The following is a 25085-nucleotide window of genomic DNA, read 5'->3' on the forward strand; positions in this document are numbered from 1 at the left end:
TGGTTTCGCATAAAAGTACGATCTATCCCCATTCGAATAGACGTTTTGTATACAAATTTTATGTATATGGAACATAAAGAGAATAATATATAACATTTCTCCCACGGCGTATTTTAAACAAAAATTTCGATAATTTCAAACAACGAGAATTGGTAGTAGTTCGTGGCTATAATTTGTATGACCAATCGATCGTCACAATGCTAAATTATCGAAGAGTTGACCAATCGATGTTAACACTAAACGTATAACGACAGGTAAAATGACCAGTTTTTTTTTCATTTCCAATGAAAAATCTACATTCAACGTTATTGTTTTTCTTTACTCGACCTTACAATAGTAATTATAAATCATCGAAACCTTTTTCTTTTTGTTGTTCTATTTATCATTTTGTGTTGTTTTATAAAATTGAGCGCCTAATTGACTATTGTCTACATTCAATAATAAAATGTATAAATTTTGTTTGGAACCGATCGTTCGACAAATTTATGATATTCATAAGTAATACCTATATTAATTGATTGATTAAGTTTAATATTGATGACAGAAATTATTACTGAAACATAATGACGTTTTAACGAAGTAAGGTTAATATAAAAGTGGAGAAATCTCGATGGATCGAAGAAAACTGGGTTATCGCGAAAGCGTCGCTCGTTTAAACGCACGCGGCCCGCCCGTTAAACATTAAGTGGTATGTATATACGTGTATATACATACATATGTATAATCGGTAAACGTGTGACGTCATCCTATACGTCACATTTCTTATCTTGTTCTATCGTTTCGGTTATCTCTCATTCTAACGATCCTATGAATGATTATATACTAAATACATACATATATGCAAAATAATTCTTTTCTAATCAACGAAATTCAAGAATACATATATATTGAAATTAAATCGATATCAATCACGATTTTTGCACAAGTGATCCGCCGTTAAGGCGCCTCTATTTCTCCTATAATCGAACGTTTGTGTTAACTTCTTTTTTTTTTTTCCTCGTCAATTAGCATGCTAAGTGAACGATGACGGTATCAGCAGGTACCGGACAACACCTCGCGCAAACTATTCGCACTATCTCTCTCAAATGATTAATAAACGCGTATCGGTGTATATGTGCAAACAATAATACGAGGAGAAAAGGAAAAAATTCAAGCTCGTTGTATTATTTCAACGGCAAAATTTTCGAAGTTCGCAATATCAATGTTTAAAAAAATTAGCAAACAGAAAACACGACCAACGAATTACGAATACGATTTTCTTCTTTTGATTTGTATTTCTTTTTTTTCCCCTTTAATTCGAACCAACAATTCGTCAAACGACATACGCTCTTTCTCGTAATTCGAATTGTTCAAATTTCGAGGTCGCACAGATTCTAGTTATAAAAGGTGAATAGAGAAACAACAAAAAAAGGAAATAAAGATAGAAACGAAAAAAATAAAAAATAGAGATCCCGTGATCGGTAGGTGCAGAGTCGTCTATTAAGAAGATTGGACTTATCCTTCTGTTTTTTTTATTTTTTTCAAAACTCTAGTCCCGTACTTTCTTCAATGAATATCGTCGTACACTCGAAATACGCTCAAGTAGACACGAAGGAACGTGCCGTTGAGTTTTCCTCTCGTTTGCCGATAAACGAAACGACCGACGTTCACCATCCTTTGTTCGCGAGAAAATCACGAGTCTCACTGGATTATTACTGCCGCCTTTGTCGAGATTTTATGATCCTCCTTCGCGAGAAAAACGGGATCAAGTGCCTCGGTGGTAATGTGTACGTCCTTCCTCCGCGAATCGTAAATTGCGGCGGGAACATTTGAAATATAGGACGAAAAAAAATACTTGGTGTTCCTAAACGATTATATCGGTTATGGTTTCGCGTTCTAGTCTTACCTGTCTAAAGGTTAAAGGAGAATAAAAACTAAAAAAAGAAAGAAAAAGAAAATAAGTACGTAACAACGTTTTCAACGACTTTTCTACGACCAATGCTTTTTAACTTTGCTTTCTAAGGAAAACCACTTAAGACCACCTTTCTCGTTAAATGAAACCATCCAAAACCAACCTGTTATGCCTAGGGTTCTTTTTTTCTTTTTTCTTTCTTATTCTTCTTCTTTTTCTACAATTCAACAATGGTTCTTATAATGCAGGAGTCAAGATATATGTGAAATAAACGAATTAATGGTACAAAAATTCGATCCGAAGAATATACCGATTTGGAAGATTTACAGAAAAATGGAAAATTTGAAAAAGAAATGGACTCTAAATGAAATCGGCGATACCAAATATTGGAACGAAATAACGTAACTGGTGTGAAAGAATTTTGAAAAATAAAAGATATTAAAAGAAATAATGATTGTGAGAAAATTCATTGTACGATTGGGTAAAAAGGAACGTTTCAACGGCGTTATGTTCCACCTTACGATAAATTTATTATGAGAGTGCGAGAATGAGTGAGTGAGTGAGTGAGAAAGAAAGAGAGAGAAAGAGAGAGAGAGAGAGAGATAGACGTGATCGGACTCAATCATCTTTCGAGAGGAGCACGCTCATGCATATCTCATTCGCTGCGAATTTATCCGCGTCACTTGGTACACGCTCAATGAAATAACCGTCCCGACATCAACACTGAATTTTCAATGATCCTAACGAGCGTTTGATAAAATGACGAGCAGCGTGCGTGTTACGTGGCCTAGCGAAAGATGCGTTGCTTTTGACCTTCCTCTCTAGTTTATCATCACCCGTGTAACGTGAATACAATTGACGTTCGATAATTTTTTTTTATTTGTTAATAGGATGACGAGCGGTATAAGAATAAGCGATGAAAATCATTTCAACAAGAGGAAGAATCATTTTATATATTGATAGGAATTTTTATTTTATTATTTTTTCGTTACAATATAGATAATAAAAAAAAAAAAAGAAAACAATAAGGGGGAGAAAAATAAAAATAAAGGATGTCGTTAGAAGAACGAGTGACCAAAAAAAAAGGTAAAATAATTTTTTTTTCTTATAAAAAGTATTTTCCCTTCTTTTCGTTTTGTTTTATTTTTTTTTTAAACAAGAAACGAAATTTAGATAAGAGAAAAGAAAACGCAAGACAATAATGATCGTAATCGTATAAGATTGAGAACATTTTAAGATTGACTAAAGTGGGTTAAAAAAAGGATGATAAAGGAAGAAAGAAGTAAAAGTGTATTAGGTATGAAAAACGGAAAGAGAGGGTTAAATAAAGTCCGAAGAGTCAATACGTACGTATGTATGTAGAAGTAATATACGAACGTACTATTTTTAGTAGGGAATGGTTACGACGATGCAGTCGAATGTTACCGAATGACCGTAAAATCTTGATCCATTTCGTAGCAACACTTTGAAACCGAAAAATATTATAAAATACTACTTGAACGTTATTTTTTATTTTTATGAAATTTGTATTTCTTATCGAAGAATCAAAAATAAATTCGAAGCCAATATACGCGAAAAATTCGACACTCTCTCGCCACAGTTTCGGAATATTAACCAAATTATTATTTCCATTTAGTGGTCGGTGTTAATTCCCCGTGACGTTTCCGAAATATTTCTCGAATAACAGAACGGAATGAAGAAACTCGCGATAAAATAATCGATAGCTGCGATTTTTTAACTTATGTTAGATGATAAAAAAAAACTCATAGTGTTAGAAAAAAGATTAAGACAGAGAATGAGAGAGAGAGAAAGAGAGATAGAGACTGACAGAGAGTGAGGAAGAGGGAGGGATAGGAAGAAATAGATAGAAAAATTCAAAAAGTACGTGTCTAATAAACCGGTGGTTGGTTCTTGCCGCACATATTTACGTACACGTGAATCGAGAAGAACTAGCAATATAAACGTGGACGACGCACTTTCAGTCACGCGACGTGTTTGCGACGCGCAAACTCCGACCGCAGCGCGCCGACGTTTTCCATCGCGTGTGTGGGTGCAACAGTGAGAAAGAGAGGAACAAAGGAAGAAAACCCCAAAAAAAAGAAAAAATAAAATAAACCGAGGAAAAAGAAATAGGAAGAAAAAAAAAAGGAACGCGAATTGATGCACGGAAAATTTCTTTTCTTTACTTCTCTCTCTCTCTCTCTCTTTTTTCTCGTTGCTTTTTATTAAAACATTTTGCCCATATTTTGTATATGTATTTTTTAATATATATATTTGACTCGTTATAAATATTAATGATAGGTACTATCGTTATTTCAACGATATGAAAACAAATAAACGAACCGTGATAAAAATTTGTTATGATTAGCGATGAAGAAAAAGAAGAAGAAAAAAAATAATTAAACAACTTGCATAGGATATTATTCGATGTCAGTCATTTACGACGTTATTTTAGCTGTTTTTTTTTTAGCATCGACGATACGAAAAACTCAATTTTAAAACAAGAAAAAAGGAATTCTTTGAATTTTTATGATATCCTTGGCGTGCTGCGATCATTTTACTCCTTTTACAAGCTAAATTATGATACATACGCAACTGCGTCGAACTTTCCATTAGGCATAGTTATTTTAGCCCATCTTTCCCTTTTACCCATTCCTTATGGGAATATTAACGGTGTTTTAAACTTACTTTATTAAACTTATTACTAAACTGGACTAAGATCGAAAAGAATTTCGACGAAACGAAATAGCAATAAAAATTTTGTTTTATTTTAAACATAAAGAAAAAGAGAGAAGATTTTTATCTATTCTTTTTAGAATAGAAAAAAATATATTATCGAATTTAAATGTTGCCGAATCGTTGTCAGTAACAAAGTGAAAATCGGAAATCCAAATCGAAGAATATTTCCTTAACAATGTGTGCATTCGAATCGTTTACAGGCTTAGCAAATACAGTAAGAAAAGTAAATATTTTTGTATTCATTCGTACCACAGAGAAAAAACATGAAAATAAAAATATTTAAAAAAAGAAGATGAAAAAAGAAAGATTTGTGGGTTTTTTTTTCAAGAGAGAAAAAGATAATTAAACTTACGATTCAAGTTTTCGCTTTATTTTTTCGATTCGAATTGTGAGTTGAGTTATTATCAAAAAGGTAGAACATAGTACAAAGGTAGAACGGGACGTTAATAATGTCGGTTTCAATCCTTTCGGCAAGTAGATTGATCCCTTTCGTATTTGCGAGCTGTCCATTTTCATTTACATAGTCCTAGATATGACATGTAATTCACCGAATGATTACACTTTCGATCTGTAATATTCGGGACACTTGATAATATTCTAATTGTACGTGAGTTTAACCTACATAAATCCGTCAATATCGAAAATATTTTACATGATTATTTAAATTTATATCATCAAAATCTTATATAATATTTTCAACAAATATAAGAATATCGGTAAACCAATAGAAGATTTTTAGCGAATATTATTTGCCGACAAAAATCCAATTAGATCTCGATCTGTAAATTAGCCTGTTAACGTGTCCGACTATTCGACACTCGAAATTATAATTTCAAAAAATGATAATTAAAGGGATATTACGTTGTCTTAACTCGTAAACGGAATAAAAACGCACGAGCTCGCGAATTAGATTTAATTCACCAAATATTCGTTCTCTCGTCGTAGCGAAACTTTGCGAACTTATTTGAACGACTTATTTGAATTAATTTATAAAACGAGAATATTTAAACTTTTCCTTTGTTTATTAAATTAAAATTTAATTTTATTATTACATGATAAAATCTTGTGTCTGTGATCCTAAAAGAAACAACGTGAAAGACTTGATTAATTTTTTTTTTCTTTTTACGACAAAGATGACCTTGTGCTATTCGATATCAGACTTACGCAAACTCGGATCAGGATTTTTTTTTTCGATTACATCTTTTCGACAAGCTCTTCCGTAATGTTACACCTTGAGAAAAACTTACCTGAAACATACAAAAACAAAATATCTCATTAAAACGGGAAACGATCGATGCTAATGATCGTAATACGAAAAATTATGATTACGGATTTTTCATTTCTGTATTATAATCTGTATTATAATAAATTACCTATTTTTATATTACAAGCGAGTTTATTTTATTTTAATATCGTTCGTTAGATGAAACAACGAAAATTAGTATGGTCTTAGTGATTCAATAAATAACGTAGTTTTGTTTTAACCCTATGACAGCGCAGAAACTCGACGCGGTAGGATTTGAAAAAAATACGAGAAATTTCATCGCCTCGTCTTTCGAATTAATGAATCCAGCGTTGGTACGCGCGTTAGACGTAATTAAATAGAATTTGCGTCACGATCATAATTCATACGAAGATTATTGTTTCGCCGAAAAAAAAAAACAGTAAAAAAGAAAAAGAAAAGGAAACCATTTTTCAATTGATAATATATGATAAGTACAAGGAAAACAAAGTAAAAAAAAAAAACATAATGTATTCCTCATAAACGATCGAAACAGTACGACAAGGGGAGAAAATAAAAGAAAAGAAAAAAGGGGCGACACTGGTGTATCGTATTAGAAACTATCGAAAGAGAATAAGGATCGAAGTAGAATTTTATTGAATTCAAATCGAATTTACTTCTCATATGATAAAATGAATAAACTAAATTTCGACCAGAAAGGTAAGGTAGATGATAGAATATAGAAGAATCGATAAGGAAGATCTCTACGGAGTTTGACTATCGATCGAGTAGTGAAATGTTGATATTCTATATTTCCGTTCGACCTTATTCGTCCAGCGGGAAAATTGAATTCGATGATGTCACTTTTTTCTCTATCGAGATTTAGTTTTTATACTCTATCCTATTACCATCGTGTAACGAATAAAAATCGTTCTAGAAAAAAATAATAAAAAAAACTTTTTAACATTAAACAACTTCTTCTCTCATTTTTTCCTCTTACATTTTCTACTTTCACGCAAATAAAATATAAAATGTTAAACGATGGGTATTTAATTTATATGAAATCATAACTCCCCCCCAGTTAGAAACGTGACATTTTTTTCGAGTCAAAGAAATTTCAACTCGTTAGAAGAATCAAAGTAAGTCAGTGGGCACCGAAACTCGTTAATTTGGGTAACGAGAATAGTAACGGAAGAGAGAATGGTTGTGGTATATAAAAAAAAAATGAAGCAAAAAAAAAAAAGGAAAAGGAAAGAAAAGAAAAATGCATTCGAGTTCTCGAGCTTCGAGATCGCCCTTCAGCGAAACAATGCATCGCTAGTAGGAAATTCTCTCTATGCTGGCATAGAGAAAGAAAGTGAGAGAAAGAGAGAGAGATTCATACGGCCGACGAGGAAACACGGGACGATGATCTCGTTAAAAAAAACCTGTGAATAACTCCGACGAAAGTTATTTTTCTCTAGATACGTATGAATTTGAATTTTATAATCGAAAAGAAAAAGAAAAAGAAAAAGAAAAAATAAATAAGACGAATAAATCCGAAAGAAATAAAATCTAACTCTTATTAAATTTCGTTTATATTTATAATCGAAAATATTTAAATTGAAAAATATAATTCTATCCTCGAATGACGTTTGTAAAATTTTTATTAACGCGACCGTGTTCTATTTTTCTAATCGCATATGATAACACACGAGAAACGTCAGAGGAGCGCGAAAGTAAGGTTAAGAGGAGAGAGGGAAAATAAGGAAAAGAAAAAGAAAGAGAGAGAGAGAGAGAGAGAGGGGAGAGGGAAGAGAAAGGTTGCAGAGATTCGCCGATACGCACCTGGTCACGCGCATTTGAGGGCATCAGTGACGTCAAAGCTTGAGGGCGGAGGTTGCCAGTTACGTCACTGGCCCAGGCACCAGCCTCCACTGCCACAACATCGATCAGCACGAAACCAGGAGAACGGAGAGAACGAAAGAGAGAAGGAGAGAGACAGAGATAGAGAGAGAGAGAGAAGGAGTAAAGTGTAGAAGAGTAGGGAATATGAAAAAGAGAAGAGGTGGGAATATCACTAATAGTACCTGCCTATTCGGTCTATTAATTAAATTTCTGACTCTACTCGGTTATATTTCAAATAAAATCCTTCCTACCAATAAGTATTCACAGTCGAATGCATCGAATAATAATGTAGTATCCTAATAATATTCGCGCGTTATTTCAAATTTTGATAAATCATTTTGCAATATCTTCCAGAGAGGAATATCGTTTATTTCTAGTATAACGAGTTATACGGTTAACTACGATTTTTTTCTTCCCATACCTCCTTCCTGCGACGATTAGTTTCTCTTTCTTTTCTTTTTTCTATTTTTTTTTTCTTTTTATTTTATTATTCATTTTAATTACAAATTTTTATATTCCAACTTAAAATGCAAGTGCCACGTGTTTCTTTTCTTCTTTCTATGTATTTCTTTTTATGCTATGTAATATTTTATACTGCTACATCATTATTTCTTCATATATCTGTAAACCTCCATGCAAAATAACCGCTATAAGCTCATGCTGACAAAAGACATAACGAAAAGAGGAGAACATTCACGAGGAAAAGTCATCTATAGAATTGTAGTAGATGTACAATGAGATATCGATTCTTTACGGGAATCTTTGGAAAGCTTTTTGTTTTTGTTTGTGCTTTTCTTCACGAAAATACTATACACACACACGCGCACACACGCATATATATATGTATATATATATATAGGGTCTCGTGGAGCGCATTGAAAATCATTGAAACGAATTGAAATAAGAGAAAAAGAGAAGGGAAAGGAAAACGGAAATGAAAATTGCATGATAGAGGAGGAAAAAGAGAATTTGTATTCGCCCACGGTCAACGACGCACATTTTCAAACGACGTCGAGAGAAGAAGCTCGATAGTTTCCAGACCATCCCTGGTTCCTCGTAGATACGAGCTTAAGTTAACAGATAAGGTGCTTGCTGGCCGTGCGCCATACGCGCGACTCCAATGGCAAAGCTACATATTTAGTATGCTGAGCAATGATGAGCCGAATGAAATGTTCATTTAAATCTATTTGAATAGTTTTAATTGGATAATTAAAAATATTATTAGAAAGCAAAACGAAAAAGAACATTATATATATATATATATTAATTATATTAATTTTCATAATATATATTAATTATTATTATAATTATATATATATATAAATTTAATTTCTCATCGTGTTTGCATTTTTTTTCTACTTAAACAAACTTTTATTCCCTTTTGATAAAATTTATTAAAGATAAGAGATCAAAGACAACCTAAATTCTCGCCTTCAATCGTGAAATTTGCGTAAGAAAATTATGGATGAATTGGATGCACCTCCTAAGAATGTAACGCATTTTAAACTTACTGCATGCATATATGCATGTACATTGTATATGTATAGAGATAGGAAGATAGATAAATATATATATATATATATGTATGTATAGGGAGAGAGAGAGAGAAAGAGAAAGAGAAGGACTAAGAAACGCGAACGAGCCGGTAACTGTTTCGCGTGTTTGCAAAATTCCTGCGCTTTGCATGTTCAACGTTACGCGTGACGTGACCCACTATAAATGGCGCTGTTAACATTTAGAGAAAGTTAGGTCGTGCTTTTTTGACCCCTTCTCTTTCTCTATCCTTATTTCTCTTAACCGAACATACTTCATTCCAATGTCACGTTTTCTTTTTCTACACTTTGCTATGAAATGAAGAAGAAACGGAAAGTGAGTAAAATAATGAGATTGTTATCGTTACCTAAACAAGATTTTAATAGTTTTGTATAATCGATATGATCGAAAGAAAAAATAAAGAATTAAGAGAAGAAATTAAGATAAAATATTATTAATTATTAATAATAGGAAATAATATAAACGATGATAAATCCTTAAATGAGATTTGTCGCCTTACTCAATCATTGTCGAAGTTATGATCGATTCGCACTACTTAAAACTCGAATTTCAACTCCGGCACTTACCTCTATAATTACTATTACTACTACTACTACTATTACTACTATTACTTCTGTTGCTATTATCACTGATACTGCTATCAATATTATTACTATTATTACTACCATTACTAATAAGAATGCAACATAAGTAGTCTAATTATAATAGAATTAAAATATAGAAATAGCCATAAAAGATAATAAATATGAAATGAGTTTACTGAATGAAGGGTCGTTAGTATAGAACTCTAATTATAATCAGGATAATATAAACTAAGTCTAAATTCTTGGCCTTGGAGTTGAATAAACTGTTATTATTATTACTACTACTACTTATTACTAAACGACTAAAATTACTTTCAGAAGTCGAAGAGAAATTAAGAAAAGAGACAAACAGAAGAAATGTCTTGGGTTAAATATTAACTTCGGTGGATTTAATATATGTGTTAGATTATGGAAGTATTAGAAAGAATTTTTTTTTCAAAGCAAGATTATCATAAGAGGGAAAGAAAAAACGGAGAGGAAAAAGAAAGATGGAGGATCGCAATGACGAATGAGTTCTTCACATATTTATGAATTGTTCGTTGCCGAGCAACCGTTTCCTTGCGTCACGTTTTATTTGTCGTTTTATATAATATATATATTTGCTATTTTAAATTCTTTACTAATACGACATATAAAAGTAACGATAGATTATCGATTATAAACTCTTCCCACGAGGGCCACAAAGATGTCCTTTTGAAAGAAGTTTCAATTCCTATGACAGTGACTGGTGATATATAATAAATGTACACACGTACACACGTACACACGTATGAGACGATGTACAGACTGGTTGTGTGTATATATATATATATATATATATATATATATATATGTGTAAAAAATATTATTTTTAACGTTACCCATCGTCATCGCAGTTATTTTCACCTAAAAATTAATAAAATAAATAAAGAAACAAATATTTCTCGTTCGATTATTTGGTTAATGTAAGAGAATATTGCATTCGCGACTTTATCCTTTTTCTCCGTCAAATTTGTTAATTACGTTCACAAAGTGAAATATAAATTGATTATGTTTTTTGTGTCCTTCATCGTATTTCTGTTTTCCGTCGGAATAATTAAATCTTATTTCATTCGGTCCGATAAATCTACGATTGGCAGTCAATTGAAAAGCCTATTGCGTGAGCGTAAATCTATGTGTGTGTGTGTGTGTAAATGGAAAAAGAGAGGGAAAGAAAGAAGGAGAGAAATAGAAAACGGTGAAAGGTTTCCAAAGAAAAAGGAAAGACTGTGTTATTTATTAATTTTTGCCGCGTAATTCTGTCTTTCGCAGTAACGAAGAATATGCAATAATAATTAAGTTGGAATAATTTCATTAATAGAAAGAACAATAAAAAGAAACGAGTTCGCGTAAGAAATATCTATAGATATGTTGTTATTCAGATAAATGAGTTTTAATTAACGCGTTCTTGTTCGTACGTATATTTTCTTTTAAATTTTAACCCATAAGAAAAGAGCTTCATCGCTTTTACGTTGAAGTATTATTTTTTTCATAAGTTGACCTCCGGAAAATACCACGAGAGTCTTTCTCTCTCTCTCTTTTTTTCATTTATTTCCTTTTACCTTGTTGAATATTTATCAATACTTTTTTTTTCCGTATATCGCGACGGCCAGATAACATATAAGCTCTTAAGGAGATCCTATCCGAGTAAAGAAATTATTGCTTTTTAAGTGTAATGGAGATACAATGAAAAATGTCACGCGAACGTTATTCAAGGATTCTTAGGGAAAATAATGAAGAATAGATCTTCATCGATGACAACAGCAACAACGACCTGAAGTAAGTATAATACAGACGAAATGAGAGAAATCAGAGATTCGGGAAAAATATCTTCCTGTGATAAGAATTTCCTTTCAAATCGTTCACGTTTGATAAATTTAGCTTTGGAGTACCATTAACATCATGAGACGAATTTCTATCGATTACCCTTTTCGTGTTTGCGCGACCTAATTATCATGCAAAAGAAAAATCGTGTATAATGTATTAACGTTGGAAACGAAGATGAGTATAGGAGGGAAACGAAGATGAATATAGGAGGAAAACGATAGACTTTCCTTGACAATCCTAAATCTACTCTTTTATCTATAAAATCAACGGAAGAATTAAATTCACATAACATTCTCAAAAGAATCATGCATAAAGAATTGTGTAAAAACAATGATAATTAATATATATCAACATTCCTAAAGAAATGATGCAAAACATATTAAAGTTAGAAACGAAAATAAAGACGAAAAAAACAATATAATTTTTTAAACAATCCAAAATATCATGTTCTCTCTCCTTAGAAATCAACGAAAGAACTAAATTTACCGAATATTTTCAAATAATGTAATAAAACATTTGTATCGTCTACCCAATAATAACAATAATAATAGATCTCGTTAACAAAATGATACTGCAAAGAAAGAAAATTAGATTCTTACAACCACCCGTTTTCTCACTGACCTATTCGAGGGATGAACACGTGGTCCGCAAGGGCAGCATCCGCTGCTTGAACGTTTTCGCCTACGGGCGCACCAATCTTGTCCCATCTTGAATTTCCCCAATACCCTTCATCAAACTTTTCCAAGGCTTTCGCGAGAACGTCAAAACGAACACTTCTTTCGTCTGTGTTCTTGACAAGAAATTTTCGACGATTTCTCCATCGTTCTCGAACGAGTTGTTATTTTTCGTGCCATTACGTACGTCCAAACTTTTCACGGTTATTACGTACTTTATTCAATCTCCCTTCTCTATTTTCCCTTTCTCTCTCTCTCTCTCTCTTTCTATTTCTTTTTCTTCTTTCGATTTTTCCCCACTACCATAAAAGACAAAAACTACACTATGAATCTCAAATCGAATCCTTTATCTTTTTTTTTTTCAAACTAACTTTTCTTTTCCTTATCTTTCTTTCTTGTTGTTTTTCTCCTTTCCTTCCTCTCTCTTTATATATATATATATATATATCTTCCTTCTTTTGCTATTAGAAAAAGAAAGAAAAAGAAGGTAAAAGAAACGAGCAAGTTCCAGGGACAAAATTTCACTGTCGAAGAAGCCAGGAGAAAAGTCGTCTTTTCTTAAAAGAAGTGCCAACAATGCAGCCACGATTCACTGTCGAAGCTTCAACGAGCTTCGAACAACGACGATGACAACGACAACTGACGAAGATTTTCAAGCTCGAGGACATCCCGAACATAGTTGTCCTTCGTAGACGAAAAGATGTTCTCTCTCTCTCTCTCTCTCTCTCTCTCCCTCTCCCTCTCTCCCTTTCTCTCTCCCTCTTTCGCTTTTATTTTTACTCTTATTCTTAATCTCTTCTCTATCTATCTCACATCGTCAGCTTTCTCACGAGAATCGATTCTCTTCGCGAATGGTCGGAGGCGTGTCTCGTTTCGACTCCTCGAAAAATAATCTATCTAGTGAAATTCTATCGAACGTAACTTCAACCGGGACGATAAGGATGCTTTTCGTACATTTTCTCATCGAAATAACGACACTTCCTGTTTGTTCCCACATATCTTAAATATTTCTCCACGATTACAACACGAGACACGCGCTTTCTTCTCACCTGACGTATTCTACTTTGACACCACCAACACCAACACCACCACCACTACCCCCAACAGTCTCGCGAAATGTAACGCACGAGTCTCTGACATGACGGAGCGCACGCGCTTGCACGCGTACGCAACGTATACCCAAGTAATATATATATATTCTTAATGTAATATGTACACATTCAAATACGAAAGCATATACAAACGTACACTGAGAGAGAAAGAGAGAGAAGCAACACACGAAACACACACATACACACACACACACACACACAAAGATAAAAAGATCCAAACGGCCGATACTATCAACGAAAACGCACGTGACGTAATACCGATTAAAAGTATCTCCTGTTATCTTTGATTCCAACAAAACTCATCGTTAAAACATTGAAAATAAAGAAAAAAAAATCTAATCAATTATTACGACGACAATTTTTTCTTAACGATTTATTTTCGCGTTAATCCAAGGTTTACCGTGAATGTTTCAGAAACTGATCGTTATACTTATCTTCGTTTTTCTTCTCATTATTATTGTCGTCTATCGTTAAATCAATTCAATCGCAGGATTGAAAAAAAAATACTTTAAAGAACGATAAAAAGATAAACAAATAAGTGACAGGCTCACACAATGAATCAAAAAATGATTATTCACTTACGCGTTAGATTATTTATACGCACACTTTTTCACATACCCCGATTATTACACCCATCAAACTACGTAGAAAGGAAGGGATTTTTGTTAATTGATTCGGTCCTTTTGTTATTTGTACATTTCTCGCACTACATGATAAGAAAACGACGCGTACGGAAGGAAAGGTCGCGGAAGACTGGAGAGAGAACGAAGAAGAGAGAAAGAGAGAGAGGAGGAGAGAGAGAGAGAGAGAGAATGAGAGAGAGAATGAGAGAGAGTGACAGAGAAAATAAGAGCAAAGAGAGAGAGAATTCGCAAGAGAGTGAGAGAGAACGAGTTTTCTCGTGGCTCCATCGACGCGAGCGCCTCCTTCATCGACTTCGCCGCCGAAAACTCCGACGCCGGAAACGCGCGTAGGGTGCTTTAACATTTCTCGAAAAAGAAAAAAAGAAAAAAGAAAATATCTAAAGAGAAGACGAAGGAAAAGGAATAAATATCAATAGAAAAAAAGAAACTGACACAAGAGACAGAGAAATATCGATTACGTATCTGTTCATTGAGATACGTAAAGGGGTTTGCTAAATAAGTATCATTTTGTTCATCGAATAAGAAGACATTTCAATTGATTTTTACGACGTTGTCTTATCTCGAAGTGTGAAAAAGGGAACATTTAAAATTATATTTGAAAATTTGTATGGAGTATAATTAAGTCAATTTTAACGGCACGCACGAACTCGATTAATGAACAAATGCGAAAGAATAATTTTATCGTTTTTTGTTTCGTTGATTATTTCACTCATTTGATCATTTAGAATATAAAAGGGTTAAATAAAAATCCAAAAATGTATTTATCACTCGTAAGAAACGTTTTCAATTAAATATTAATAAATACCAAATAGTATTATTGTCAAGAAATAATATCTTTAACATTTATATTATCATGATATATTATAAAACTTATAAGGATATTAAAATATATTTATCTGAACATTTATTAAAATATTTTATGTAAAAATTGTACCATCAAAAATAACCTAATGTACCATTACTGTTACGTGTATCATAGTTTAAGAAACGATTATCTGAAATATAATTTAAATTGGTTTTGATAACGAAAAAATGTGATAAGTGTTGAGAAAATAATTTCAAGATATTGAAGATAAGCTTTTACGATAATGGAAAAGAAAAGGTAGTATTTATTTTCCTTACCTATGAAAATTGTAATGAACAGATGTCGTCGCTCTTTCTCTCTCTCTTTCTTTATTTCTCACATTCTCATTCCTATGAGATGCGGAACCACGTGCTCGACACACCCACGGTTTCTCTAAAATCAATGGCGAATGCGAAGGGCAACGTACTCCGCGAATTTCCTTCCTTCCGGTTCTCAACGTATCCAACAACCTGATTCTTTTTTCATTTCAAACTGAATTTTTTGATATAGGTATAAAAAGAAATTAAGAGAGGGTGGAGGAAGAGAGGGTAGATGGAAGAGAGGGTGGAAGGGGAGATATATATATATGTTGGTCGTTATTGCTTCCATCGGTGTAGTAAAAGCGATCGAAGCTACCAGAGCGTTGTATCTTCGAAGTAAAATCAATAACCGAGAGATCTGGTCCAACGAATCCAAATGAGAACGCTTTGAATTCAGAATCGATGTTCGAGTTTCAAATTTTATCTACTATATCAAAGATATTTATTTATCGAGAATATGGTGTATATATATATAAGTATTATTTAATTTATACGAACAAATTTATAAGAAATATTGTATATTATATTTAGATATCTACAAAGTTTAACGACGAAATAGATTATTTTTTTTCCTTCAAGATGGAAAAAGATGTTTCTTAGTAAGTGACGTCGAGATGATTCGCGCTAACGTTCACAGATGCAAAACTTCTCTTCTCCCGTTCACTTTTCCATCTTGTTAAGGTCGCATTAAAACTTTTTGCATGACATGCAACTGTTACCTATTACTTTAAATTAAATTCCTACATTTTTTCCACTTTTCATTTTTTTTTTCATGGCCATATAAATTTAAATGCGATTTCCGAAAGAGGAGCTCTTACAATAGCCCTTTATCCCGTTTAACGTTATCCTATTTACAACATTTTTATTATGCATAGATTAATTATAAAAACAAGTAAACTGAATTCTTCTAGATTACTTTTTTCATGAATCTTTTTCTTATGCACTGTCACAAAACTGAAACTGTACTTTTTTATAAATAATATCAGTGAACGTTGATTTATTATTCTTATGAATTAATTATAAGTGAGAAAGTCAAGAAAATAAATAAATAAAAATAAAACTTTTGGATAATTCATACTTTAATTTTATATTTTTGGTAAATTTGTGTTGTATGCTTTTTTATCAGTTAACAGTTCTATAAATCTCTGTTTTACCGATCGACAAAACGAGTGTTTTTTCTTCGATATAATGGAATATTTGTTGGTAACTGGTACTATAAGTCGATAAGGCAGTATTCTTACTGCATTTACCATCGTGGAAATGTGCAGATGATCTAAAATTTGCGAGTACTTAAAGCAGCCATATCTATGATGCAATTTTTGAAGGTAAAAATTAAATATTTTTGCAACAAATAAAACAATCGTTGAATTAAAAGTTAATAACTGTAAAATAAAAATAATTTTATATCGATACAACAAATAATTGCAATTTTTATTTTAAATTTGATACTAGCTTTTTTAATTATAGTTATCTAATACATACCATCGTAAAGAATAAAATTAGCAGTATTGATATTTCCGTTATATTACTATTTTTATTACTTATGATTAAATTAATTAAGAAAAAAAATCAAATTTGTGAGATTTTTTTATATGTATTTAAATTTAGAAGTAAAGCAACAGAAACTACTCGAAACATAAACTATGCTTTTAGCTAATTGTAAGAGATTATTAACGAACGTACAACTCAGCATTAGTTTCAGCAATACCATGATGAAAATGAGGAAGTATGATAAAGAAGTCATGAACGTTCTTAAACTATTAACAACAATGATTTAAGAACAATAATTAAAAATGAACACGCGTAAAAAAACTCAAGTAATTGTAGAACTCAATTTTAATCATTTGGCAGTTATTTGAAATTGAAATCATATAAATATTTAAATTTAATGTTGAAATACTGAAGTTATTTTTTCATTAATCTTATATATAAATAATATATAGATACTAAAGTGTGTGTAACTCTGTGAATGCATGAAAATAAATTTATACACAATTTTATAGTTTATAACTTATTATAAAGACCCGATAGAAAAGTTATGCGGTGCTTTGAATTTAGAAATTTGGCACTGGAAACTAATAGCCTTTGAATAGACTTTTCCTCGTTGCATAAACTTTCTCATACGTAATTGGTAATAAGTTTTCCAATTCAACAAGCACGATCCACATTTTCTGGGTGTATCAATTTGATCATGTTCTTACTTATTGCCTCGTGATCATGCATCAATTAATATTGCAGCTAATCCGCGCTAGAAACTAATTGCAAAATGTATTCAAATAACCTGGATGAACTTTCTCGAGAGAAATGAGTTATTTACTATTCCTTTCCATGAAACTCTCGCTGATGTGAGATCAAAGAAAAGTAGTTTATTATTTTGAACGCTTAAGAAATCACGGAAAACCGTTTGAATAAACAGTAATTTGGTAGTAAATATTTCCTTGAAAGTAGTACCATGAAGAAACTCTTGAACTACATAAAATATTTTCCATAAAATATTTTGTTTTTCTTGAATTAATGCATGACAAATTACAAGAAATCGTTTAAATTTACAATAAAAAATAATCATGCATAATGTAGACGCCTACGTAATTGGTCGATTGTACAAATTGAACAGAACACGAATATACTTTTAATCATTCTCGTTGTGTACATACACCGTTTCATCAAACATTGGCAAAGTATATAGAACGTGAACAAATTACGAAAGTTATTTGAAACACACGTGTATGTCTTGCGAGTTTTAAATCAAAACGATTCTGAATATAAAAACTTATCGTTCATATACATAAACCTATGCCACTGAATAATAAACGTTCATCATAGAGTTCTTTACATTTTCGAAAATATAATAAGAATATTCATTATATTTTACAACTCTCTTTTGTTATTCATCGTTTAGGTACATATAACAAAATAACGATTCTATGAAGAAATAAAAATTATTAGAGAACATTCTAATTTTTAACAACACTATCTGAAAATGAATTGATTTTCAATCATTAGATATATGAAACAAGCCTAAGAAAATTCGTTCTCATTCTCATCGATAATGGTGAATTCGTGTAGTCGAGTACATGCAATTAGTACACATGGGCGACAATATATCTGATGTTTACGAAGTAAAACAGTTTACAAGTTTACATCACATTAACACACAGTGAGTATCACTTAAAATCGTTTACCTAGATTTTTGCTTGAAAACTACTGATTTAGAAATGTTAAGAATGAAAATAATTTAAAAATATATGCACTAATATACTATAATGACATACTTAATGAATTTAACTCGAAAGTTTTTCTAACAAATGAAAATAATGTATAAAAAAGCACCCGTATCTTAAATTCATACATATTGAAATAATTGTAAAAACAGGGAGTATACTCGGTTTTTCATGTTTAATAATTGATCATCCGTTGTTTTTACTGTTTTTTAAATGCTTTTTAGTATCAGAGTTAGTTTAATACCGATTAACAGGTTCGTTATCCAATTTTATTCAACCATGTATTCAGGTATTGAGCGACGAACGTGTGAAAGTAAGAATAATACACATACAAAGTAAATTTTTAAAAAAAATATTTATCTATAAAATTCGAATATTAAACAATTTAGGTCTGATATATTATTAGATGAAAATTTTCAATGCGAAGTTATCATTAGCCAGGAACGTTAGAACAAATGTATATTAGTTTAAACAATCTTAAATATTAATAGAATAAATTAAAGTGTTCGATTTACCTTAATTGATTGATAATTAATCGAAAAAGATAAGTATTGTAATCCAAAAGCACCAAGTATAAGTTCGACGCACCGTCCTCTTCAAAATCCAAAGATAAACTGGCTCATTGTCTTCTGTGAAAGTTCGTTTATTCAATATTGTTTTTATGACTTTCCGAAGGCTGTATATGTATACAACGTAAATGATATTCGTCATAAATAGAATTTGTTCTTCTGAAAGACACATAAACAATTAGAATTTTAATTGACTTTCATAGAGGATAACGATTCAGTTTACCGTTGAATTTCGAAGAGGATTGTGTACCGTACTTATATTCCGTGCTTTTGGACTACAGTACACATTTTTGTCGATTAACGCGTTCTCAACACGACTTTGTTACAGCGCCGTGTAAGTCACCGGTGACCTCAACACGATCAATAGTAAAAATAAATGCCTAATTAGAGTGAATATCGATACTGATATATTTTTAAATAATATCATTGTTTTTATAAGGGTCTCAAGAAAATAATGACATACAGAACATGCAAAAATAATTTTATTAATACAAGGAAAATATGCATGACATGTAACGACGTTTTTTCTGTACGTAATTGCTTGATAAAATGGAATTATAAAACTTCATCCATAAATCGGGAATTAAAATATTTTTCGAGTTATTTGTTTGTATATCACCATTTAATTTACAACACAAGTGATCAGTAAAAGTTTTATTGCCAATTTCCTGAAACATTTTATTGTTTTTCGCAGTGGTAAACTATAAGCAGTCATTTGATCAGAAAAATAAACTACAGATTTCCATAAATTCTAATCTAATACCATTTTTGAACAGTTGAAACAACTGATGCAGTTGAACAACTGATTACCATAAAAATTATCAATCAATTAAGGTAAATCGAATACTTTAATTTATTCTATTAAATATTTAAGATTGTTTAAACTACTATACATTTGTTTTAACGTTCTTGACTAATGATAATTTCGAATTGAAAATTGTTATTTAATAAAATATCAAATCAAAATCAGATCTTAAACACATTATATAAATAGTTTCGAAGTAAAAAATCTATTTAGTGCAATGGTATACGATTTTAAGTAACGATATTAACTGTATATTTTTAAAATTTCTCTAAAATTTATGTCAGTTTCACATAAAATTTCGACAGGTTCTTTTTCTCAACACGCAACCTCGCAATTTTACGTAATACGTAAATCATATAACATGAACACACAAGAAGTATCATCATCAAAATAGCTATGCTCCTGTCAAATGAAACCGCAAATAGCAAGCTCGATTACGCAGAAAGAAGACGAAATATTATACATTCATTTGGAAAGATTATTTGGAATTTTACAAACGTTTTTGCTTCCTCTTTACTTCTCAAATTGTTTAAGGTAGCAATGGACAATTTTATCAAATCTTTCTTTTGTATTCTTTTTTCAAAAATTCCAAAATATTCTTTGTACTTTAAAATCGCGTCCTTGGAGGTAGAAAATAAAAAGTAAACACGAAAAATGACGGACGTAGGGATCGGATGAAAAATAATTTCCTTTTTTTGTTTTTTTAGACTCAAATTTCTCTCACGACAAAATGTGCATAGCAACCGTGCACGAAACATCACAGTATGTCACCTATTAATCATTTTTAGCGATTTTGGCCGCTTAACGTTGGTTCGAGAGGTTTTTTGATTTACCGTTTTCGCTACACGAAACTCGTTTAAAGAAGAAACGAAAAAAGGACGAATTAAATAAAAAAATAATTCGCTGATAGAGAAAAAAGATTAACCATTGAGTATCTTTAGTTAAAAAAATTCAATTTTGATCCTCGTTAATAGCCTTGCAACGTATTATTAACAAATCCTTAAACATACCGGTGTATAGCGTTTGTCAAAGTCAATGTTCCTGGAATGCTTTCCGCTTTGGCATAAAACCAAGTAATATAATATTTCGAAAGTAGTGGAAGAAAAGGAGAGAGAGAGAGAGAGAGAGAGAAAGAGAAATCATAAGAAAGCTAAATCGTAGACATTTTTCAGATATCATATTAAACAGGAATGTAAAAAAGGATCTTTAATATAACATCGAATGTCAAAGAACATTGTCAAAAGAAAGTATGCGAATATTTAATCTTTCGTTTAAATATTATACATTATTAACTGTTTCAACTCTAACCATAATAGGAAGATTGCAAATAATTCTGGCCTTTCTCTCTCTCTCTTTCTCTCTTGTTAACACTTTCGCGTTCCGATTTACGAAATTAACCGCGAACATCACGAACGATCGATCAAACTTCAAGATTGGCTATGAACTACTGTATCATGAAAAAGAGATTTTATATTATTGTTCAATCAAGATATTATGAAGAAAAAACTATAAAAAAATAAGTAAATATTTATTTAAATCATTCAAATATAATATTACACGTGTAATAAACAATAATGCTAATATATATATATTAGTTATTTTTTAAAATGTATGAACAAGAAAAGATATTTTATCATCCGAAAAGATAAAAAGAGAAAGTTCACATTTATATAACTTGTTAGACGCTCGGATTTTTCAGTTGATAATATAAAAATTATATTATTTGAGATAGATATGACGCGAGTTGAAATAATTTAATAAACGAAAGTAATAACGCCAACTATATATTATAACTTTATTTTATAATAATTCGCGTGAATTTGAAGTTCATGAATAATAATTAATACTCATACGATAAAATTTTTTAATGTGAACAGTTTAATTAGATGTTTTGATAAACTGGATATTATAGAAAGAGAGTAAGAGATATATATATATATATTTCAATAGTAATAATGATTTTGTCGTAAGCACTAGAAGGATGAACAAATTTACAAAGAAAAACGAAATTAATAAGAACTTTAGATCACAAAAAGATCTTAATTATAATGGACGAACATCTCGTTATTTCTTCTATGTATATAATAATGTATTTTTAAATAGATACTGGAAAAAAATATTCCAAAGGAATTTCATTTAATTCGACATACTCATCTATTTGCGACATAATTAAAATAATCCGCATTAATAAACATTAATTACTTTTGAAATCTGTCTGATTAGTTTGCATTTATTTAATCTTGCTAGTTCAATTTAAAAAATTATTCATTTCAAGTAACTAAGATTTCTAAAACTCATTCTTAGAAGGCACAACTAACCATAAAAATTTATTACTCAAAGGATTAAATTACTAAAAGAGATTAAACGTATACGTTTGCGTGCATGCGTTAGTGTTAATACGTGAGGGCGGCGCTTTAACAATGACGTCAGAACAAGTTCGATTTGAAATGTGGCTAACGAAGCAGTTGAAAAAAATTAAGTCGATGTTTCCACTCTCTTCCACATATGCACACATATATGTACATATATTTGCACTATATACACGTACAGAATCATATATAAATAAGACACAGAAAAATGATTTAGAATAGAACTTATAATATAAACTTATTTCAAAACAGAGTTTATTTTGATAAGTTAATTTTCATCTTTTCGAATAATTTTCTACACACACACACACACACACACAAGGTAATAGGTACTCGAATATCATCGTTTTCAACTGCAAAAGATCAATTTAATCATACACATTCAGAATAATCATCGGCCGTTTCCCGAGATTTCGAATTCTAATAGAACAAAATCGAAAATCGTAATCTAGGTCAAGGGAAAATGGAGAAGCAGTAGTCGCTACGGTTTCCAACCACGCGAACACATGTACGAAGGAAAACTAAAACGCTAATTGTATGCTAGCTTGGGGGTGTTAAAGATTATACTCTTCTGTATAATTACGAGCATGCGAGGATAGTTGTGGCATCGAGAGAGCTTTTAGGAATTGAAATATATACACGCGAAGGATTTTACGTAAGACTTGTGAAACTATGACAACTTCTTACACTGTGTTACGAAGAAAATGAAAGTAAAAGTAATAAAAATAAGAACTAAGTTTCAAATGTATAGAAGGTATACTTTAGATAACGTAGTTGCTGTATATATATATATATGTATTATCTACGCATGTATGTGAATATACACAAACACAGAGAACAAACATACGTTCATCGTAAAAAGTACTCGCTTCAAAAATCATTTCTTTTGTTTTCTTCGTAGTAAAAAAAAGGCTGGAAGAACTCTTACGATGGGAAATATATTTTGGGTAAAGTGAATGAGAGTAAAAGAGATAGAGATAGAAAAAGAGAGAAAGAAAGAATTAAATAAATATTTAAGAATAAAGAAAGCTTTTTTTTTGAACGTGTCTCTTTTATGTATCTTTTTCATGCTGATCACATTTGATTTTTATTACGAACTATTCGTTGACTGTTATCAATACTTTTTTCATATATGAATATTAGTTTACTTTTTCACATGTGAATATTATTATAGTTAACTAAAAAAAAAGAATTAAAAAGTGATATTTTCATCGAGTAATTAAAACTACACGTTTGTTCTCCACGAAGATCTTTAAAAGACTAATGATTGCTGCATAAAGTCATAAATGTGTATTTCGAAGTAATGACAACAGATCGATGCTTAAGGAATATATTATTTACACATTCATACATATATAACACACACACGATGAATTTAACGAATTTTTAAAAATTTATCGTACTTTTTTTTCTTTTAATTCATATAATATATTAATATATTAAAATTTATTCGAGTTCATATCCGAATTTAGCTTGAAATGAATAAAAATAAATTATCTTACAATTTTAGCCACTTATCTACATATCAATATTTGTCCAAGGTCACAATATTTATCAAAGTCGATCATTCACGATCATTAAAAACGTCTTGGATTTTAAATATTAAAGAATCGCGATTATTTATCTTTGATAAAATGAGATTACTTTCCGAGCGACGGATTACTTTCGTCGTTGTCGTTTATAGGAAGAATTAAAACAGAAGGAAAAAATTGAACAAGATTTCATATCGTATAGTGACGGAAAGTCAAAAAAGAACGTTCACAAAAATTTTAATTAATCCAAAGCACACATTTATATATATATATACCTATCTACCAATATACCTGTACTATCCTTACAAGAGCTGGGAGAAATTGAAAAATTCCAAGTTAATTAGCGTTAATCCTTCCCTTTTTTTTAATAAGTCATGAATTCGCAAAAAAAGAGAAAAAAAGAAAAGGAAAAAAAAGAAAAGAGAAAAATGTCCTGCCTTGATTTTGTAAAAGCCAGTCGAAATTGAATATCCTCTTTGACGAATAAAATGTGCACAACTCTCTCTTTCTCTCTTTTTCTCTCTCTCTCTCTCTATATATATATATATATATATATATATATGAGAATATGATATTTAACGTACAAAAAGAAAAATGAAATAACAAAAATAAGAAAGTAAAAATTTGATTTAACTGAAGAACACATAGAGAATCAAACGAAATCCCAAATCTCGAGATTGATTCTCGACAAATTACATACGATCGAAATCCAATTATATTTCCCAAATGTTTCAATGATTCTCTGTAATTGTTGTTAACGATTATACGATTAAAATGGTTTTTAAACAAATATGATCCGATTGTAAAACGAAAAAAATACGGTTCGATAAACAATTACGCGAACAAAATTGGATCAATTTCTATGGCGAGATTGTATCGAACGTATGTAATGTATCGAAAAAATTTCGATGAGAAAAATCCAATTAGTCTGTTAATCGATTGAAAAAATAAAATAATAGATGATATTAATCTATACTTATGAATAATTAATTATTTGAATAAATAGCTACTGTCAATAAATTGGATAATATGAACAAAATTCGAAATATCCAACAATGCCTAAGGTTTAAACTAGATCAAATTAATTCAACAATAGTCAAGCAAATGAGTTCTCCTCTGACAATAGTGTTAGAACAGACGCCTGAAGCAATTCAGTTATTGTTCTGGTTACATAACTGTCTAGATAATAACTATTTCTATACAACTATGAGTGTACCTTTTCTCTCTCTCTCTCTCTCTCTCTATATATATATATATATATATATATATATAT

General features: G+C 30.9%; 1 protein-coding gene and 3 long non-coding RNA genes across 15 annotated transcripts in view; all 4 read right to left on the reverse strand.

The window, feature by feature from the left end:
- LOC122519564 (cAMP-specific 3',5'-cyclic phosphodiesterase, isoforms N/G) overlaps window positions 1-25085 on the reverse strand; it is a 328446-nt gene that overhangs the window by 82165 nt on the left and 221196 nt on the right. Inside the window, exon 1 of one of the 12 annotated variants that reach the window (XM_043639107.1) lies at window positions 12344-12790. The exons of the other annotated variants lie outside the window; for them this stretch is intronic. Coding sequence (XP_043495042.1) covers window positions 12344-12429 — 86 coding nt within the window. The 5' untranslated portion in view covers window positions 12430-12790. Of the gene's footprint in view, window positions 1-12343; window positions 12791-25085 lie in introns of those variants that run through there. 12 annotated transcript variants of the gene reach the window in all.
- LOC122519568 lies at window positions 3048-3826 on the reverse strand. The gene is made up of 2 exons (XR_006304318.1): window positions 3777-3826; window positions 3048-3354 (listed from the first exon to the last, which is right to left on the reverse strand). It is a non-coding gene; the product is annotated as an uncharacterized LOC122519568 (long non-coding RNA).
- Window positions 5634-7768, reverse strand: LOC122519570. Its single transcript, XR_006304320.1, has 2 exons — window positions 7680-7768; window positions 5634-5877 (listed from the first exon to the last, which is right to left on the reverse strand). It is a non-coding gene; the product is annotated as an uncharacterized LOC122519570 (long non-coding RNA).
- Window positions 12853-14456, reverse strand: LOC122519567. Its single transcript, XR_006304317.1, has 2 exons — window positions 14091-14456; window positions 12853-13080 (listed from the first exon to the last, which is right to left on the reverse strand). It is a non-coding gene; the product is annotated as an uncharacterized LOC122519567 (long non-coding RNA).

This window comes from Polistes fuscatus, unplaced genomic scaffold (genome assembly GCF_010416935.1).
Source record: "Polistes fuscatus isolate 324 unplaced genomic scaffold, CU_Pfus_HIC Scaffold3, whole genome shotgun sequence".
NCBI lineage: Eukaryota > Metazoa > Arthropoda > Insecta > Hymenoptera > Vespidae > Polistes > Polistes fuscatus.